Below are 18,460 nucleotides of genomic sequence, written 5' to 3' on the forward strand. Positions count from 1 at the left end.
CGCCCCCAACCCAGCCACCCTCCACCTGGACCCGCTTGATGGTCTAGCTGTAGGAAGCGGGGTATCCGGTCATCGTATGTGCAGGCCCCTCCAAAAGCTCCTGACAGCCTTGCCCTGCAGGGGTGGGGGGTGGTGATCTGCCCCTCTCTGCAAATGAGAGAAGTGAGCCTGGGCCGGGACTCCCGACCCTAGCCCACCTGTCTGTAGAATACTGCAGCTGTGACAAGGTGAGCGCCGGAGGCCCAGGAGGTCAGAAGGGTGAGACCTCTGTGTGTGAGCACTGGCTGGGGAGCACGAGGCCGTGGGGAGTGGTCAGTGTCTGTTAAGCAAGACTGTCCAGCCCGGGAGTTGCCACAGTCTGTGGCCCGAGGCTGGAGAGTAAACACACTTGGTGGGGAATCAGATTGGTGCTGGGCGAGACCGTGACCCCACCGGTGCTGGGGATGGGGGTTGAGCCCCCGTTGGTGGCAGGTGCGGGAGGCTGCACCGCACTTGGTGCTGGAGCGCTGCCCTGGGGTTGGGGTTCAGACTGAGGCTGGGGGGCAGGGAGCTGTTGCCCTGCATTGTTTGTGGAAAGAGCAGGAGGCTGCAGGGGAAGAGACGGCAGTTGGGGGTGGGGGTGCGGGTTCCCTGACACCGAATTCATTATTGGGAGATTCCTCTTCACAATCCCTCGACACCTCCCACGGGAACCACGGGCCAGAAATGTCTGACAGCCTCTGGCAGGCCGGCTCCCGTGCCGCCCGTGCCGCCCGTGCCCGGGTCTCTCGGCGCCCGGGTCCCCGCCCGCCCACTGCCTCCGAGTCCCTCCCCCCGCCCCGTGGGTCCCGCAGCCTCTGGAAACCTCTCTCGGGCTCAGCCTCGCGCCGCCGCCGTGTCGGGGCTCAGTGTCCAGCACCGCCCCCCCACCCCCGGCGGCTGCCGTCCCCAGCCCCTGGCGGTCGCCTGGGGCCGCGGGCTGTCCGCAGAGGCCGGCGCGGCCGGCACGGCCCGCACGTGGGGAGGGGGCGTCTCGGGAGCACGGGGCCCGATGTAGGGGCGGAGCCAAGGAGCCGGGCGCGCGGCCGGCGCGGGCGGACGGAGGTCAGCGGCCGCAGGAGGGGGACCCAGGCGTCCGGGAGGCGGCGCCAGGTGCCGCGCCCCCGCCCTGGGCCGCCCCCCGCCCGTGACGCGCTCCCCGCCCCTCGGCGCCGGGAGCCCGAGCCCGAGCCCGAGCCCGAGCCCGAGCCCGAGCCCGAGCCCGAGGACCGCGCCGGGCGCGGGCGGCGGAGGAGGCGGCGGGGGAGGCAGGAGGATGCGGCCGGGGCCGCGGGGCCGCCGCCGCCGCCTCTGAGCCGCGCCGAGCGCACGGAGCGCAGCCGCGTCGCTGCGGCCCGGCCGCGCCATGGGGAAGGAGCAAGAGCTGGTGCAGGCGGTGAAGGCGGAGGACGTGGGGACCGCGCAGAGGCTGCTGCAGAGGCCGCGGCCCGGGAAGGCCAGTGAGTGCGGGGGGCGCGGGCGGGCGGGGGCCACCTCGGGCGCCGGCCCCCCACCCCTCCCGGCGCGGGGGATGCTGTCGGGTCCCCGGGGGCGGGGCGGGGCCAGCGGCGCCCAGACCCTCGGTCCGCACCCCCGCCTCCGGCCCGTCCCCCAGCCCTCCCCCCCCCCCCCCCCCAACCAGCCGGCCCCTGGCCGCAGGCGTCCCCCTCCCTTCCCGGGCTACGGGCTGACAGCTGGAGGGCTTTGCTGGGCCGTCAAAGGGCGAGGCAGATGCCACCCCCACCCCCCCGCCCCGCTTCCCCACCGTGGAGGGAGGGAGGGGGCCCTGGCGGTGAGGGGCCACCACAGGACTGACAGTCCCTGTCAGACCCCCTCCCCGCCCCATGTTTAATAACACGCTTTGCAGGGAATGGGGGGCAGGACCGTGTTGGGGGTGTGGCTGCCCAGGCATGGCCGGCTGGGGGCCATTTACTCATGCGGGAGCAGAGGCCCAAGGTCGCCCAGCCCAGGGCAAGCCTGTGCTCCAGGCAGGTGCAGACCCTGCCGCAGACCCTGGTCCTCTCTGGCTTCCCTGCTGGGAAAGGGGCTGGGCAGTGGGGGGAGGGGGCTCCCAGTGGCCATCCTGAGCTTGCGCTGTGAGGGCCCCCGGGAAAGGTTGGGAGCTTGGAGTCCTGATCCCAGCACTCATCCCAGCTCAGCCCAGAGCCTCCCCGGGGGCCACCGGAGATGGATGGATGGGTGTGTGGACAAGCTGGGTGTGCGGCTGCGCACGTATGGCCATGTCAGTGTGTCAGGGCACCTGTGCGGGCGCGGGCAGGACTCTGCAGGGTGGCACGTGCGGTCTGGGTGCCTCACTCTCCCCCCGCCCCCACCCCCCACCCCCCACCCCCACCCCCAGGGACTGTAGGTAACCCAGGGCACATATATACAGGCTGGCTCTGTCTTGTGCTCTCCAGGCCCAGGGATGGTCTGCTAGTTGGGGTCAGCTTCACGGCCTCAGGGCTCAGAAGGGGAGGGCTTCTAGGCCGAGGCAGCCTTAGCAGAGCCTTGAAAGCAGGTGGACGGATTGAAAGGAGGGATTGAAAGGGAGGGAAGGCAAGGTAAAGGTTTCCACCTAGTGGTCACGCGACCTTGGGAACCGAGGACTCTGGCTCTCCAGTCCTCAGTCTCCTCATCTGTAGGATGGGGACGGTTTTGGTCCCTGCCTCACAGAAGAGCATGCACGAAGGACAGGTACTTCATACGTGCTCGGGAAGTGCTGTGACTGTCTCCTCAGGCAGCCCCAGACGGGCTTCAGGGGAAGCGGGGGCATCAGATTGGGCCGTCCAGGGAAGGTGTGGGGACTTGTACCTGGATCTTTGCATTTGTCCCTGCATGGTCTGCTTTCTGGGAGAGACACCTGCCCTGGGCCCCATATCTGGGCTCTCTGACTCACAGGGGCGGGCGTAATAAATCAGACAGAGAAATCCCTCCATGAATTAGCTCGGTTGTCATGGCGACGCTGGCCTGCTTTGGAGTAAGATGTATTTTGATTCAGCAAAGTACAGGCTGGAGTTTGGGCCATGGGGTGGGGGGCATCCAGCGGTGCTCTCTCGGACCCCCGGACTCCAGAGGTCTTCCCTGGATAGTTGTTTCTGTGACCTCCACCCACTTCTGGTACCTTCCCTCCACCCCAAGCCCCGAGTGTTGCCCCAGGGTCTGCCTCCAAGCAAGCCTCCTCTCACACGCTCAGGCACCGGGACCCTCAGCGGCTGTCCTTGGGGGGAAGGAGACGGTGATCTGGAGGGAGAATGCCAGGGTGGGGCTGGCCTTGTGCCCTTTCTTCTGGCCCCACCTCCCCTTCCCCGAATTCACTGCACGCTACAGACCAACATGCCTGTTTCGTCTCACCTTGGCCCACTAATACTTCCCTTGCGGTCGGTATCCGGCCGGAGCTCCCTGCCTGGGGCGGGGGCAGCGGGGAGACCACCTGGCCCTGCCTGACCTGGGGAAGTGAGAGAGCGCCTTGCCCTGTGCTGGCGTCAGAGGCCAGGACTGCATCCCTAGAGGGGACAGATGTGGCTCCGTGGGGCTGGCGGACAAGTGGCTTCTGTGGTTGGAGGAGCATCTGGGCAGGGGTGGAGGGAGGCCACAAGGGCAGCTGTGCGAGAGGGGCTGAGACCCCACCCCCACCCCCTGCCTGGGCCTCTGCAGTTTGGAGTCTGGGGCCCACCTCAAGGGCAGGGACGGTCCCAGGAAAGTGGTGAGAGGACTGGCTGACGAGAGCTGGGAGAGCCCAAGACATGGGGCAGGCTGGGGACGAAGTTTATGTACATCGGCCACGTGGAGGCTGCGGGCCTTGGGCCCTTGTGGACCAGAGAAAGGGGACCTCTGGGGCCCCACCTGCCCCCTTCTGCCCCTCAGGCCCCTCCAGCCGTGCCTGCTCCAGCGTCACACAGAGCGCCTGTCTCTGTGAACTGCGCCTCCCCAACCCCAGGCGGGCCTCGGTTGTGTGACTTCCCTGTGAGCCCGGGGCCCACCCCGGGAATCGGGGGTGCTCCAAGATCTCGGGCTCCCCTCCGCCAATTCCAGCCACTTTCCCCTCTGAGGAGACCTGCAGCGAGGAGGGGGTGACGGGACCTCAGCGGGATTCCCCCCTCGTGTAAGGAGTGGTCGTCCTGATGGGGACTGCCCTTCCCCGCTGGTGTCTATGCTACTTCTGGGTCCTTGACCTCCAGCCCCTCTAAAATTTCAATGCCTGCAGGTGTGGCCAGGTGAGAGGGGTGGGGAGACCTGGCTACCTTGGAATTAACGAGAAGGGGGAGCAAACATCAGAGCTGGGCAGAGTGTTCTAGAAGAGAACATCCTGAGCATGGCCCCCAGGGGGCAGGTGCTACGGGACAGCAATGTTGGGGATCCAGGGTATCTGTTCCGGCACGAATTTACCTAGCATCTCATATGGGCCCCGCACTGTTCCTGCCACCAAGGATATGGCATTGAGCACAATAGATAAAAACCCCATCCTTCTGGATCGTGTTGTTTAGTGATGGAGACAGACAACAACCAGTAGGCGGTATTGATAGGGGGCAGACAGAGAAACACAACACATAGGGACAGGAAGGGGGTTGCCATTCTAGATGGGGAGCCCGGTGGGGCTTCTCCAAGCAGGTGACGTTTGGATAAAGTCCTGAATGACATAAGGGAGAGAGTCATGGGGATAAATGGGGGAAAAGCAGCACCCCCCCCCCCACCATATACACAGTGTGTGCAAAGGCCCTGTGGCAGGGGCTGCCAGTGTGCTGTAGCGCCATCACTGAGGCTTGTGTGGCTGGAAGAGGGCTGATGAGAAAGTCAAAGCGAAGCAGGAGGGCCATGTCCTGTGAGCCATTGGCCAGCATTGGTCTTCACCCCCAGTGACACAGGAGCTGTCGGAGGGTTTCAGGAGAGGAGCGATGGGATGTGACATGTTCTAACAGGGTCCCCCTGACCTCAGTGGTACAGAGGACAGACTGCGGGGCAGGGTACAAGTGGGGATGCCAGTGGAGAGGTGATGGCAGCGATCCTTTGAGAGATGCTGGCCTGGTCAGAGTGGTGACAGTGACCGTGGGGAGAATGATAGGACCCCGCGTGTATTCGGAGGTCGTCTTGAAGGTGGAGGCAAACAGGACTTGCTGATGGAGACACTGTCGGGCGCTCAGGGCTGACTCCAAGGCTTTGGCCTGGACCACTGAGGGGAGGGTGGCTTTGCTGCCACCTTAGATGGACGTCAGTGTCCCAAAGTGTGTGAGCAGGGCGGGAGTGGGGCAGCGGAGACGCCTCTTTCCCAGGAGCCTCTGCTCTGCTCTACTCTGTGCAGGAGAAACCCCTCGCTGGAGAGGTTGGGGGTGGGATTCCCACGGAGCTAAAACTAGTAATTGCCACTTACGGAGGCGACTCTGCCGGACCCTTCATGCTTTAAGGGTGGACGCACACTGAAGCCTATGAGGCTGGCCCCATTAGCCCCCTTTGAGCTCAAGGCCAGGGCTATAGGGCTAGTAAGGGCCCAGTGAGACTCTGAATTTGAGCCCTACTGACTTTGTGGGCTCTGTGGGCCCTCGAGGCCTCACACCATGCATCCCGCGGCTGAGAGCCAAGGCTGGGGCAGTGGGGGCTGCTGTGGGTCACCAAGCAGCTCCTGGAGCAGCCCCTCTGTGACTCGACTCCCTTGGGTTCCTGCTCTTGGGGGCCCCTGCCTCCATCCCTGTCCTGGGCCTGGACAAAGGGGCTTCTGTCCTGCCAGCCCCTCCCTCACAGAGCGACTGACCCACAAATGGGTTATGTAACCATGGCCCAGACAGGCAGGGGCTTGGCCTGAGTCCGGCTGGAACCGAGCCCACAGGGAGGGTTTCGGTGGGCTCCCCTCCTCTGACAGTCAGCTGGTGGAGGCCAGGACCTGGGGGAGGGGGCGGTTCGGGAGGAGACTAGGGACCCAAAGGGAGGGCTTGGGCCCCTCGGGCTTCAGGCAGACTGATCCCAGTGCCCAAGTGGGCCCTTGTAGATGTGGTGGCCATGCTTGTGTCGTCACTCAGGGGCACCAGGCCGCCAGCCTGCCTCCCCTTCCTGCCTTGCCAGGTGGGACTCAACCACACAGGCAGGCGCGGGGCTGGGAACGGGGGGAGGCTGCACCCTGAAAATGCAGATCTTCCCCCAGAGATACCCCCATTTCCGGGTGTTCCAGCCTTCCCAGGCCACCCCCGGCCCCATCTGGGTCCTTTGGAGAAACAGATTGTGCCGGCTCTCTGCCTCCCGCCATCGGCAGGTGCTTCGCCAGCGTCCCAAGGGAGGGGGTACATGTGCACATGCGTGTGCCTGTGTGGGTGCACAGCTCTGGCTTCCTCCCCCCGGTGGGGACAGGCTTGGAGCCTTTGGCTCTGTGAACTTACCAACACCTTAGTTCAGTCCAAAAGCTGGTACCTGAAGCTGAGTGCAGGGGACAGAGATGAAATGTTTTCTGGCTAAAGACTAAAGACAGCTTTGGCTCTGAGCCTGCCAGAGAGCTAGCCAGCACCCTCTGCCTGCTCTTAGGCTGCCTGGAGGGGCTGGGCAGAGCCCCCCTCACTGTCACTTTCCCATCCCTAGAGCTCCTGGGCTCCACCAAGAAGATCAACGTCAACTTCCAGGACCCAGATGGGTGAGTTCTCAGCCAGGGAGATGCCCGGCTGGCAAGGGGTTCCAGGGGGGCTCCTGCGGAAGGCTGGGGTGCCCGAGTCCTTGCCTTTTCATGCCTGTCGCCCGCTGCAGCTTCTCGGCCCTGCACCACGCGGCCCTGAACGGCAACACAGAATTGATCACCCTGCTGCTGGAGGCCCAGGCTGCTGTGGACATCAAGGACAACAAAGGCAAGGCCTGATGGGGACCTCGGAGCCAGATCAGGGGGTCAAGGTCAGGGGTGGTGTCTCTAGAGACCTGAACGGTCCCATGATTGAGGTGTCAGTCCGGAGCCTCCATCTGGGTGGAAGCGGGATTCCATGGGATCAGTATCCTGCGGGCCTGCGTTGGCTCCAGGGTCAAGGGCTAGCTCCCAACGGGCCCCCTGCCCACTCCTAGGCATGCGGCCACTGCACTATGCGGCCTGGCAGGGCCGGAAGGAGCCCATGAAGCTGGTGCTGAAGGCGGGCTCGGCGGTGAACATCCCGTCTGACGAGGGCCACATCCCTCTGCACCTGGCAGCCCAGCACGGTCACTATGATGTGGTAAGGGACGCCTCAGGGTGGGGGTGGGGAGGGCCCCGGCACGGGCGGTGCCAGCCCAGCGGCCGCCCTCGAGGCTGACTGCACCCTGCGGCCCCACAGTCCGAAATGCTGCTACAGCACCAGTCCAATCCGTGCATGGTGGACAACTCGGGGAAGACGCCCCTGGACCTGGCTTGTGAGTTCGGCCGCGTTGGGGTAAGTGTCCCCAGAGAGCCGGGTGGGACTCCATCTGCTCCGTCTTCCCTCCCGGGGTGGGGGAGGGGAGACACGCCTGCAGCCTCCCGCCCCATGTGCGGGCCCCCCTTCTCTGACCCCTCCTCAAGGTGGTCCAGCTGCTTCTGAACAGCAACATGTGCGCGGCCTTGCTGGAGCCCCGGCCGGGGGATACGACCGACCCCAACGGCACCAGCCCCCTGCACCTGGCAGCCAAGAACGGCCACATTGACATCATCAGGTATGGCCGAGTGCGGCTGGGGGGGAGGGAGACCCGGCCGTGGGCTTCCTGCTCCTGGTTTAGTGACAGGAGCAGCCAGGGAGCCACGGGGATGCCATGAGGCCTCCGCGTGCAAAGGATGCCTCCGGCCGCCCACGTAAAGGATGCACTGGAGGGGTGTGGGGGGTGGCTTCTTCAGCCCCAAGCCCAGGTTGTGGCCCTGACACTTGCTGAGCAACCTCGTGGAGACACTTGACTTCTCTGAGACTCCGCCGTCCGGGTTAGCACGAGGCCAGCACTTGCACCAGTGCTTGGTCCCTGTCAGATCCCCCGTCGCCCGGAGGCAGGGCAGGGCTGGCTCACCTCAGGGCCTGGGACCTGGGGCCCCATGGGGGGATGGGACGGAGCTCCTGCCACAAGGTGCTGCCTGCTCCCATCTGCCCACCCTCCTTCTAGACTCCTCCTCCAAGCCGGCATCGACATAAACCGCCAGACCAAGTCTGGCACGGCCCTGCATGAGGCCGCACTCTGCGGGAAGACGGAAGTGGTCCGGCTGCTGCTGGATGTGAGTCAGGGGGCCGGGGGAGCTGGGGCAGGTGGGGGCACGGGGGCTCCTGACGGGCCTCACCCTCTGGCACATACAGAATGGGATTAATGCCCACGTGAGGAACACCTACAGCCAGACGGCCCTGGACATTGTGCACCAGTTCACCACATCCCAAGCCAGCAAGGAGATCAAACAACTGCTTCGAGGTGGGACCAGGGCGGGGTTGGGGGGGGGGGGGTTGGGGATAATGGGGAGGGCAGGGCTGGGTCAGGCCAGCTCGAAGGACTGTGGGGGGGTGTCTGTCTCCTGTGTCCCCAGAGGCCTCGGCGGCCCTGCAGGTCCGGGCGACCAAGGATTACTGCAACAATTACGACCTGACCAGCCTCAACGTGAAAGCTGGGGACATCATCACGGTAAGGACGGCCCGGGGCTGCGCGGGCAAGGGTGGGCGGGACCCCGGACGTGACGCCCATAACACCTTGTGCAGCAGTTGGGTGGTCTGGGGGCCACCCGCCCACTGGGCCTGTGGGGTGTCCCCCTGAGCACGTCCCCCCCCCCCCCCCCGCCTCATCTGGCAGGTCCTAGAGCAGCATCCCGATGGCCGGTGGAAGGGCTGTATCCATGACAACCGGACAGGCAACGACCGGGTGGGCTACTTCCCGTCGTCCCTGGGCGAGGCCATCGTGAAGCGAGCAGGCAAGTCCCACCCAGGCCTGGGCTTGGGGGCCCGAAGGAAGCCGGTGCACGTGTGTTGGGTGGCAGGGCCACTCCTAGGTGTGGGATCCAGAGTGGGGTCCTGCCGGCTCTCATCAGCACCCCCACACCTTTTCCTTCATTTATTTAGTAGACATTGTGCACCAGCCACTAGGAATAGACGGTGACCCAGACGTCCAAGAATGATGGACGTCACTCTTGCTCTCGTGGAGCTCACCTCTGGGAAGGGAGGGGAGCAGGGGCCAGTGGCGTAAATACACGAACAGACGTGCCGACTGATGCCATAGGGAACGTGGACAGAGACCTGCTTTTTAGGGTGCTCAGAGAAGCCCCTGAGAAATGGGAGGGGCTGGCCCCAGGCACAGCATCCTGACAGCAGGGCTCACATATGCAAAGGCACTGAGGCAGAAGAGAGCATAAGGGTCCCAAAGGAGGCCAGCATAGCATGGCTGGTGCAGAGTGAGAGAGAGGGTTGGGGGGCGAATCCACAGGGCATGGATTGTTTTCAGACGGGGACCACTGAGAGGGTTACCTCCTAGAGAGGATGAGGACATTGACAGGTGGGGTGAGGGTACGGTGTGTGTGTGGGGGCAGTTAGGAGGCGTGGCCAGCCTGCCCAGTGTCATCTAGGCTTTTGGGGACCTCTTCCCCCTCCCTGCTCCCCTGGCAGAGAGGAGGTACACCCTCTGCTCTCCCCACCCGGGACCACAGGGCCACTGGCAGGACTGCCTGGCCTGGGCCCTCTTGCCCCATTCTCCTGCTCTCAAATGTATAGGGTGGGGAGGGGGTCTTCTGAGGTTCTCTCAGCTCCTTGGAGACAGCTAGGGCCAGACAGGCCAGGGACACCCCCTCTCCATGTCAGGCCCCCAGACCCGGCTGGTCTGAGATTCCAGGAAGCTGTTCCTGGTCCACAGGTTCTCGGGCAGGTACTGAACCAAGCCCATCCCAGGCAGGCAGCTCACCGGGGCCCTCTGCGCCCCCCGAGGAGATCTGGGTGCTGAGGAAGCCTTTTGCAGGTACGTGGGGGGGGCCCCCCGGTGAGCAGGGCAGCGGAGCTTCCCAGGCAGCAGCCGGGCCGGCACCCATGGAGGGTGCTCCCTCGTGTTGGCAGGTGGGGACCGCAGCGGCAGCCTGGGCGGCGTGGCTGGTGGACGAAGCAGTGGGGGCCACACCCTGCATGCGGGGTCCGAAGGGGTCAAGGTAGGTGGTCTGGGGGCAGGGCCGGGGCCGCCTGGGTGCAGAGCGGCGCTGGCCAGCCGTCCCGTCTGGGTTGCAGCTCCTGGCGACGGTCCTGTCGCAGAAGTCGGTCTCTGAGTCCAGCCCTGGGGACGGCCCCGCCAAGCCTCCAGAGGGCTCCACAGGTAAGAGCAAGGACGCGGCACTGCCGGCCTGGCGAGGAGGTGCCCCCCGAGCGGCCCCGGCCCCACCACGCCCTCTTGTCTCCAGGTGCAGCCCGGTCCCAGCTCCCAGCGGCCCACGCAGGGCAGGTGTATGGGGAGCAGCCACCCAGGAAGCTGGAGCCAGCCTCGGAGGGCAAGGTACAGAGCCGGGGCTGGCTGCAGGGAGGGGCTCCCGGGCAGCCTGCGTGGTCTGGCCACGGCGTGGCGGGGGGCCCTTGACAGGCCAGGCCCGTACTTCTGTCCGTCTGTCAGTCTGTGTGTGTAGCTGTCATCTATCGCGTGGGTTACGTGTGTCAGCTAGCGCGTCCTGGCAGTGAGACGTGGGTGTGAGGTGAGCAGGGGACGCGCCTGCGTGTGGGTGGCGATGGTGAGCCGGGCACGTGTGCTTGTGTGTGTGCGTGTAGAAGGCCGCGGGTGTGAGGCGAGACCAGGTGTGTGTGCGTGCGTGGCGGGGGGGTGAGCAGGGCCCCGTGTGCTGAGAAGGTGCGAGCGGCTGGCTGTTTCCTCCCCCACACCTCTGGACGGAGCCCACCCGCCAGGGAGTGTGGGGGCTGTGCTGAGGCACCCCACCCGAGGCCCCGGTCCCGAGCCCCTTACACGGGGCTGCACCACAGGGTGTCCCTGGTGCAGGAACGGGGGGATGGTCAGGGAAGCCCATGACACGGACAGCAGCTGGACTCTTCTGGTGGAGACCACGGGAGGAGGCCAGGACGCTGACGGAGCTCGCGATGGCGGCGTCGGGGAGCACACAGTGAGGAGCGGCACCGGTGCCAGGCCGCCCCAGGCCCGGCCACAGGGGGACCGGCGGACGGCAGACCGAGCGGCCGAGGCCTTCGGCTGAGCAGAGAAGGAGACAGCGCAGCGGCCGGGGTGCACGCACGCCCGGTGGGCGGGCAGGCGAGCGAGCCTGCAGCGGGTGCCTTGTGTCTTCCAGAGCGCCGAGGCTGTCGGCCAGTGGCTCGCCACGTTCCAGCTGCAACTCTATGCCCCCAATTTCATCAGCGCTGGCTACGACCTGCCCACCATCAGCCGCATGACCCCGGAGGTGGGCTGCCCAAAGGCTGGCCGCCGGTCACGACCGACATGGCCCCCCCCGCCCCCAGGCTGCTGCTAACGGGCCTCTCCTCTACCTAGGACCTCACGGCCATCGGGGTCACCAAGCCAGGCCACCGGAAGAAGATCACCGCAGAGATCAGCGGCTTGAGCATTCCCGACTGGCTGCCTGAGCACAAACCCGTAAGGCTCCCTGCACCCCAGCGGCTGTGCCCAGGACGGTCAGACAGACAGACAGACTGCCTCCCTGGCTACAGCCCTCACCCGTCCTCCGGGGCTCCAGAGAGAGAAAAGAGGATGGCCTGTTTATCTGTCACGGGTGCTGGAGCCAGCCTTCTGGGGGCAGGGGTGACAGCCTCTGGGGTTCGTCAGGGCAAGGGGAGCCTGAAGCCGGGAGGGTGCCCCTCTCCAGTTCGCGGTCCCGCAAAGATCCCTCCACACCCGGGCAGCCACCCGGGCACCCGCCCGGCACCCCGCAGCACTGCCCACCGCATACCCACCCAGACGCTAGAGGCCCCCGTGCTGACGGATGCGTGTGCACCCAGACACGTGCGCGGGGAGGGTGTCCGCCTGCTTCGTGTGTACAGACAGCACGCGTGCACCAAATATAGCCAAGGCGCCCGCTGACGACTGCGTGCACACACCCACACATCGCACCGCACGCGCTGGCTGTGTGGATGGCGGACGCCCACACAGACCACGGTTCGTGCCGTGGCTAACCGTCAACCCGTGGCGTGACAGGTTCTGGGCCTGCGCAAGGTGGGCCCCAGGCCCGTGGAATCTACGCTGCCTCTCTGAGCCTCGGGCTGGGCTTGAGGAGAGATCCCGTGGCCACCCGGAGCCCCCAGGGCTGTGGGTCGGCGACTGGCGGGTTCGTGCTCAGCGTGCTCCGTCGGCGGCTCGGGGGTGCTCCCAACGAGCAGGTCCCCGTCCCGCGGGCCTGCTCTGCTCTGTGCACCCAGGGGTGACCAAGTGTGCCGCGTGTTGGTGGGCGAGTGACATCCAGCTGGGAGTGTGCACAGGTGGACGTGGTTCAGGGAGCCACCACGTGCTTCTGGGTAAAGAGCATCACGGGTAGTTACACGCGTGCGTGATGTGTGCCCAGTGAGGGTGTGGAAGCGGCGTGAGGGCGTGCGCGTGACGTGGAGCGTGTCGGTGCCCGCGTATGGCTGGGATGCACCGTGTGCGTACACGTGTCCGGTCGGTGGTGCCGTGTGTCCGTGTCTGTGACGTGCAAGGCGTGTCCCCGGGGTGCCGTCCCCACGGCTGCCTTGGCAGGTGAGGAAGCTCGTTCTTGCCCCCCACCCCAAACGGTGTCCCGAGGATAGGGTCACCCCTGTGTGTGTGTGTGCGTGTGCTCGCACATGCGTGTGTGCCGCTGGCCTTGGGCTCCTACTGAGGTCGCGCTGTCTCTGAAGCTGACACCTCTGGCCTGTCTATCCGTCCTTCTGTCTGTCTGTGCCAGGCTGGCCCGGTGCCCCCACCCCCCGAAAGCTCGGAGTAGCGAGCAGGGTGTGGACAGCTAGCTCGGGCTGCCCTCGGTGTCCCCTGCTCCACAGGCGAACCTGGCTGTGTGGCTGTCCATGATCGGCCTGGCCCAGTACTACAAAGTGCTGGTGGACAACGGCTACGAGAACATCGACTTCATTACCGACATCACCTGGGAAGACCTACAGGAGATCGGCATCACCAAGCTGGGTGAGGCCCCCTGGTCCCGGGCTCCTCCGCCTTCTGGTCCCTGCCGCCCTCCCTGGCCTGACCTGCCCGTGCCCTACCCAGGCCACCAGAAGAAGCTGATGCTGGCAGTGAGGAAACTGGCGGAGCTGCAGAAGGCAGAGTACGCCAAGTTCGAGGGGGGACCCCTGCGCCGGAAGGCCCCGCAGTCGCTCGAGGTGATGGCCATTGAGTCACCTCCCCCGCCCGAGCCTGCCCCGGCTGACTGCCAGTCTCCCAAGATGACCACCTTCCAGGACAGCGAGCTCAGTGGTGAGCTGCAGGCTGCCATGACTGGCCCGGCCGAGGGGGGCGCCGCCGCTGCCACAGCCACCACCGCCACCACTGCCGAGAAGCCCTCCAACCACCTGCCCCCGACGCCGAGGGCCTCCGTGCGGCAGGAGCCCAGCTTGGGTGGACAGGCGCGGCACATGAGCAGCTCTCAGGAGCTGCTGGGGGACGGGCCCCCTGGGCCCGGCAGCCCCATGTCACGAAGCCAGGAGTACCTGCTGGACGAAGGGCCAGCCCCTGGCACCCCACCCAAGGAGACCCGGCCCAGCCGCCACGGCCACAGCGTCAAGCGGGCCAGCGTGCCTCCGGTGCCCGGCAAGCCGCGGCAGGTCCTTCCGCCAGGTGCCAGCCACTTCACACCTCCCCAAACGCCCACGAAAGCCCAGCCGGGCTCCCCTCAAGCCCTGGGGGCGCCTCACGGTCCAGCCCCAGCCACAGCCAAGGTGAAGCCCACCCCGCAGCTGCTGCCACCAACAGAACGACCCATGTCACCCCGTTCGCTGCCTCAGTCACCCACACACCGTGGCTTCGCCTACGTGCTGCCCCAGCCCGTGGAGAGCGACGCAGGGCCGGCCGCTCCCGGGCCCGTGCCCGCGGCCGCCCCCCCGCCCGTGCCCACACTGTGCCTGCCTCCGGAGGCTGACGCGGAGCCAGGGCGGCCCAAGAAGCGTGCCCACAGCCTGAATCGCTATGCGGCATCCGACAGCGAGCCAGAGCGGGACGAGCTGCTGGTGCCAGCCGCCGCAGGGCCCTACGCCACCGTCCAGCGGCGCGTGGGCCGTAGCCACTCGGTGCGAGCGCCCGCCGGAACCGACAAGAACGTCAACCGCAGCCAGTCCTTCGCGGTGCGGCCCCGAAAGAAGGGGCCGCCCCCGCCCCCGCCCAAGCGCTCCAGCTCAGCCATGGCCAGCGCCAACCTGGCAGATGAGTCGGCGCCAGATGCTGAGACGGAAGGGGCTGGGACCGAGGATGGCCGGCTGGGGGTCCGGGCACAGCGCCGGCGGGCCAGCGACCTGGCTGGCAGCGTGGACACAGGCAGCGCCGGCAGCGTGAAGAGCATCGCAGCCATGCTAGAGCTGTCATCCATTGGGGGTGGGGGCCGAGCAGCCCGCAGGCCCCCCGAGGGCCACCCCACGCCCCGCCCCGCCAGCCCGGAGCCAGGCCGGGTGGCCACGGTGCTGGCCTCGGTGAAGCACAAGGAAGCCATTGGGCCTGACGGTGAGGTGGTGAACAGGCGCCGCACCCTCAGCGGGCCTGTCACGGGACTCCTGGCCACCGCCCGCAGGGCGCCTGGGGAGTCAGGGGGGCCTGCAGACCACGGCCACTTTGTGGAGGATGGGAGCACCCGGCAGCGGTCTCGAGGTCCAGCCAAGGGAGAGGCGAGTGGGGAGGGCCCGCCCCTGGCCAGAGTGGAGGCCAGTGCCACGCTCAAGAGGCGCATCCGAGCCAAGCAGAGCCAGCAGGAGAGCGTCAAGTTCATCCTGACGGAGTCTGACACGGTCAAGCGCCGGCCCAAGGCCAAGGAGCGGGAAGCAGGTCCTGAGCCGCCGCCGCCACTGTCTGTGTACCAGAATGGCACGGGCACCGTGCGCCGCAGGCCGACCTCTGAGCAGACTGGGCCCCCGGAGCTGCCCCCGCCGCCCCCACCTGCAGAACCCCCGCCCTCCGACCTGATGCACCTTCCCCCGCTGCCCCCGCCTGACACGGATTCCCGGAAGCCAGCCAAGCCGCCTGTCTCTCCCAAGCCCATGCTGGCTCAGCCCGTTCCCAAGATCCAGGGCTCACCCACACCTGCCTCCAAGAAGGTGCCGCTGCCAGGTCCTGGCAGCCCAGGTAGGTGAAGGGAGCCAGCTGGGGAAGCCCCCCCCACCTCCCCACTCCACGGTCTGAGGGGTTTTCCTCTTGAACTTGAGGAAGGCCAGGTGGCATGGGGTGGGAAGCACAAGGTGAAGACCCTTGTGCTCAGACCTCAGACCCTGTCATCCACCCACCCATTGGACCACACTGCCGACCCCAAATTGGGAGGAGGGTGGATGTTCGTCACCTTGCTCAGTGGATGAGGCACAGAAACCCAAGGATAACAGCACCTGTTGGAGGGAAGACAGGTGCACGATGCTGGGTCACGGAGGACTCTGGGAGGCTTGAGAGTGACCAAGCTTGAAAGTCACCCCAGCACTAGAGAGAGGGGGCAGGCTTCCAAGCAGAAGGATCAGACATGCAAAGGCCCCGTGGTATTCAAGCAACCCAAGGGCCAGTGTCTGCAGCAGGCCACACCTGAAGGGGGATGGAGGGGGTAGTGTGCGGACAGAGAAGGGTCTGGAAGCCGGTGACCCGAGCAGATACGCATAGGGAAACGCGCCCCCTAGCGGCTGCAGGGAGCCTGGGCTCCGAGGGGCAGCGGGGTCCGCAGCGCGGACGGCGGCGTCTCTGTTCTCGAGGGCGAGGCGGAGCGCTGCGGCAGGGCTCTCCCGCCCCCGGTGCGAATCTCCTCCTCCCCGCAGAGGTGAAGCGCGCCCACGGCACGCCGCCGCCCGTGTCTCCCAAGCCGCCGCCGCCGCCCACGGCGCCCAAGCCGGCCAAGGCCGCGGCGGGGCTGCAGTCGGGCAGTGCCACCCCGTCGCCCGCGCCCTCGCCGGCTCGCCAGCCACCCGCCGCCCTCGCTAAGCCGGCCAGCACGCCGCCCTCGCTGAGCGCCAGCCCCGCCAAGCCCCCGTCCCCCGGCGCGTCCGCGCTGCACGTGCCCGCCAAGCCGCCGCGCGCCGCCGCCGCCGCCGCCGCCGCCGCCGCCACCACGGCCACCGCCGGGCCCCCCGCCGCGCCCGACGGCGCCTCGCCGGGAGACAGCGCCCGGCAGAAGCTGGAGGAGACGAGCGCGTGCCTGGCGGCCGCGCTGCAAGCCGTAGAGGAGAAGATCCGGCAGGAGGACGCGCAGGGCGCGCGGTAGGTGCGGGGCGGGGTCCGCGCGCGCTCCGAGGCTGCGGCGCGCCAGCTCGAGTCGAGGGAGGGGCGGGGCGGGGAGGGGCTGCGGGGCGGGGCCCGGGGCAGCAGGGGCGGGGTCGCGTCGTGCGGGGCCGGGCCCGGGGCGGCGGGGGCGGGGTCGAGTAGGGCTGAGGAGCGGAGGCAGAGGCGGGTCGTGTGGGGCTGCGGAGCCGGGGGTCGAATCTTGCGGATCGGTGGAGGCGGGGCGGGTCGTGAGGGACAGGGGCGGGGCCCGGGCAGGGTGTCGCGCGCCCGCGCCGCCAGCTCACGACGCGCCCGCCCCCAGCCCCTCGTCCGCGGAGGAGAAGAGCACCGGCAGCATACTGGACGACATCGGCAGCATGTTCGACGACCTGGCCGACCAGCTGGACGCCATGCTGGAGTGACGCGGCTGCTCACGTCGGGCCCGCCCGCGCCGCCCGGGGCCCCGGCCCGCACACTGACCTTTACCTCAGGGTGGGCACCTCTGGGCGCAGCGCGAGCGGGCAGGGCGGAGGGCCGACGGGGGCCAGGCGGGCAGGGGCGGGCCCGTGCTGCCCGTCCCCTGCACAAGCACAACTCCTGCCCCCTGGGCCCAGGCCGGACGGCCGGCCTGGAGGACTGCCTGGCCAGGGGACCCGAGGGCTCTAAGTAAATGCTGCTGCCCGGCGGGTGCCCGTCCCCGTCTGCTGCTCCCTGTGCAATAACTGCTGGGCCACACCCGCCCACCCGCGCCGGCCTCTGCCTGCTGCGGGCGAGGAGGGGGCAGCCCCCGGCCCCCTGCCCTGAGGCCAGGCCGGGTCTGCCCTGGGAGGCAGTGGGAGGCGGACGGCCGCTTTGGCCCCCTCCCCGATCTGTGGCAGAGCACAGGCCTATGCCCAGCACAGAACTGCCCATTGGGGACTTCTGCCAGCCGCTCCAGCGCAGCACAAGGGACTGGGGCTGGGATCATGCCCCCTGCCCCACTGTACCCCCCAGAATATAAGCTACCGAGAGTATTAATTTATTGGGAATGAGCTGAGGCAGATTTCCCCAGAGAAACAAAAAGGTATAACTTTAACAAATATATATTTAAAGAAAGAAAAAATATTATTGATTCTATAGAAAACCATTTACCAACTGTAAGGACACTGAAGTCTAGCTCAAGACAAAAGCTGTTAGAGGCCCTGGCTGTCTGTCTGTCCATCCTTCCCTCCCTCCGTCTAGGACACCTGGCCCAGTAGCACAAACAGGAAGCTGGGGTCCGGGAGGGTCCGTGCTCCGCTAGGGCCTCCCCTCGCTCTCCTAACTTCTCTGCGTCTGACGAACTCGAAGGATGTGCCTTGCTCGCTGCTGGGCTGTGTCCTCCACACCGTGGAGCCGGTGGGGAGGGGCTCCCTGCTCTCCCGGGGTGCCGGTGTGAGGCGCGCCTGGGCTCCGGGGGAGCCGTGCGTGCAGCGTGGGCACGTCAGCTGGGTGACCTCGGTGGGCGCGGGGCGTGCATGCCAGGCTGCGTGTGGCGTGTGGCAGGGTGTGCCTGAGCCTCCCTCCTCAGGGCTCCTCGCTGGCCCCGTACAGACAGCCTGCCCTCCCCCATCCGAGTTCCCATGGACGCTTCTGCTCATGGTCCAAGGCTGTGTCGTGTGGTCGTTCTTGCCCTCTCTCTCTTTTCCTCTCTCTCCCCTTTCCAAAAAGTACTGACTGGCCTCCTCTATTGTGTTTGCTGATCCACGTGTGTTGGGCACAACTTTGACGTTTCTTAAAAAAAAAAAAAAAAAAAAAAAAAAAAGAATTTAAAAACGCCGAAAACCAGCGGTTGCGAGGCGGGCGGGTGGAAGGGGTCAGCCAAGGTGGCATCCGAGCGTGTGGGCCCTTTCCAGCTGTCATGCCCTGATACTTCCCCAGGTGGGTGTGCCTGGCCTCTCTTCAACGGGCGGCCCAGGCTGGGGCTCCAGCAAGTGGGGAGGGGGGTTCCGGGCAGGGAGCTACTGTCAGCTGTCAATAAACAGCAGAAAACAGAGCTGCCTGGCTCACTTCTTGGGGATGTGTGTTGGGGAGAACGGGGGTCTAGCTTGCTCCTGGCAGGGAAGAGAAGTCACCAAGAGGGCCACATCCTGGAGCTGACAGGAGCCCTTCTGTGGCTCCTCCCCAGCCTCCCTCCCACTGGCCGCTGGTGCCCCAG

The 18,460-nt window shown here is 66.7% G+C and overlaps 1 protein-coding gene across 1 annotated transcript; it reads left to right on the forward strand.

Moving 5' to 3' along the window:
• Nucleotides 1–1,364: 1,364 nt before the first annotated feature.
• Nucleotides 1,365–18,422, forward strand: CASKIN1 (CASK interacting protein 1). The gene is made up of 20 exons (XM_042921413.1): nucleotides 1,365–1,478; nucleotides 6,577–6,628; nucleotides 6,739–6,836; nucleotides 7,045–7,190; nucleotides 7,290–7,385; nucleotides 7,514–7,644; nucleotides 8,080–8,188; nucleotides 8,268–8,376; nucleotides 8,489–8,583; nucleotides 8,749–8,866; nucleotides 9,799–9,900; nucleotides 9,996–10,084; nucleotides 10,161–10,245; nucleotides 10,331–10,422; nucleotides 11,219–11,329; nucleotides 11,419–11,520; nucleotides 12,897–13,035; nucleotides 13,117–15,174; nucleotides 15,843–16,281; nucleotides 16,607–18,422. Exons 1-20 carry the CDS (start codon nucleotides 1,385–1,387, stop codon nucleotides 16,704–16,706), a joined length of 4,365 nt encoding a protein of 1,454 aa, XP_042777347.1. The 5' UTR covers nucleotides 1,365–1,384; the 3' UTR covers nucleotides 16,707–18,422.
• Nucleotides 18,423–18,460: the final 38 nt, after the last annotated feature.

This window comes from Panthera leo, chromosome E3 (assembly GCF_018350215.1).
Source record: "Panthera leo isolate Ple1 chromosome E3, P.leo_Ple1_pat1.1, whole genome shotgun sequence".
NCBI classification, from domain to species: domain Eukaryota; kingdom Metazoa; phylum Chordata; class Mammalia; order Carnivora; family Felidae; genus Panthera; species Panthera leo.

What these genes read in the sequence shown, in the direction of transcription:
- CASKIN1 (XM_042921413.1), top strand. Translation starts at nt 1,385, where the DNA reads ATGGGGAAGGAGCAAGAGCTGGTGCAGGCGGTGAAGGCGGAGGACGTG. An exon ending in GTGAGTTCGGCCGCGTTGGG is followed by an intron (nt 7,386 to 7,513) that starts GTAAGTGTCCCC and finishes CCCCTCCTCAAG; the next exon opens with GTGGTCCAGCTGCTTCTGAA. An exon ending in TGGTCCGGCTGCTGCTGGAT is followed by an intron (nt 8,189 to 8,267) that starts GTGAGTCAGGGG and finishes TGGCACATACAG; the next exon opens with AATGGGATTAATGCCCACGT.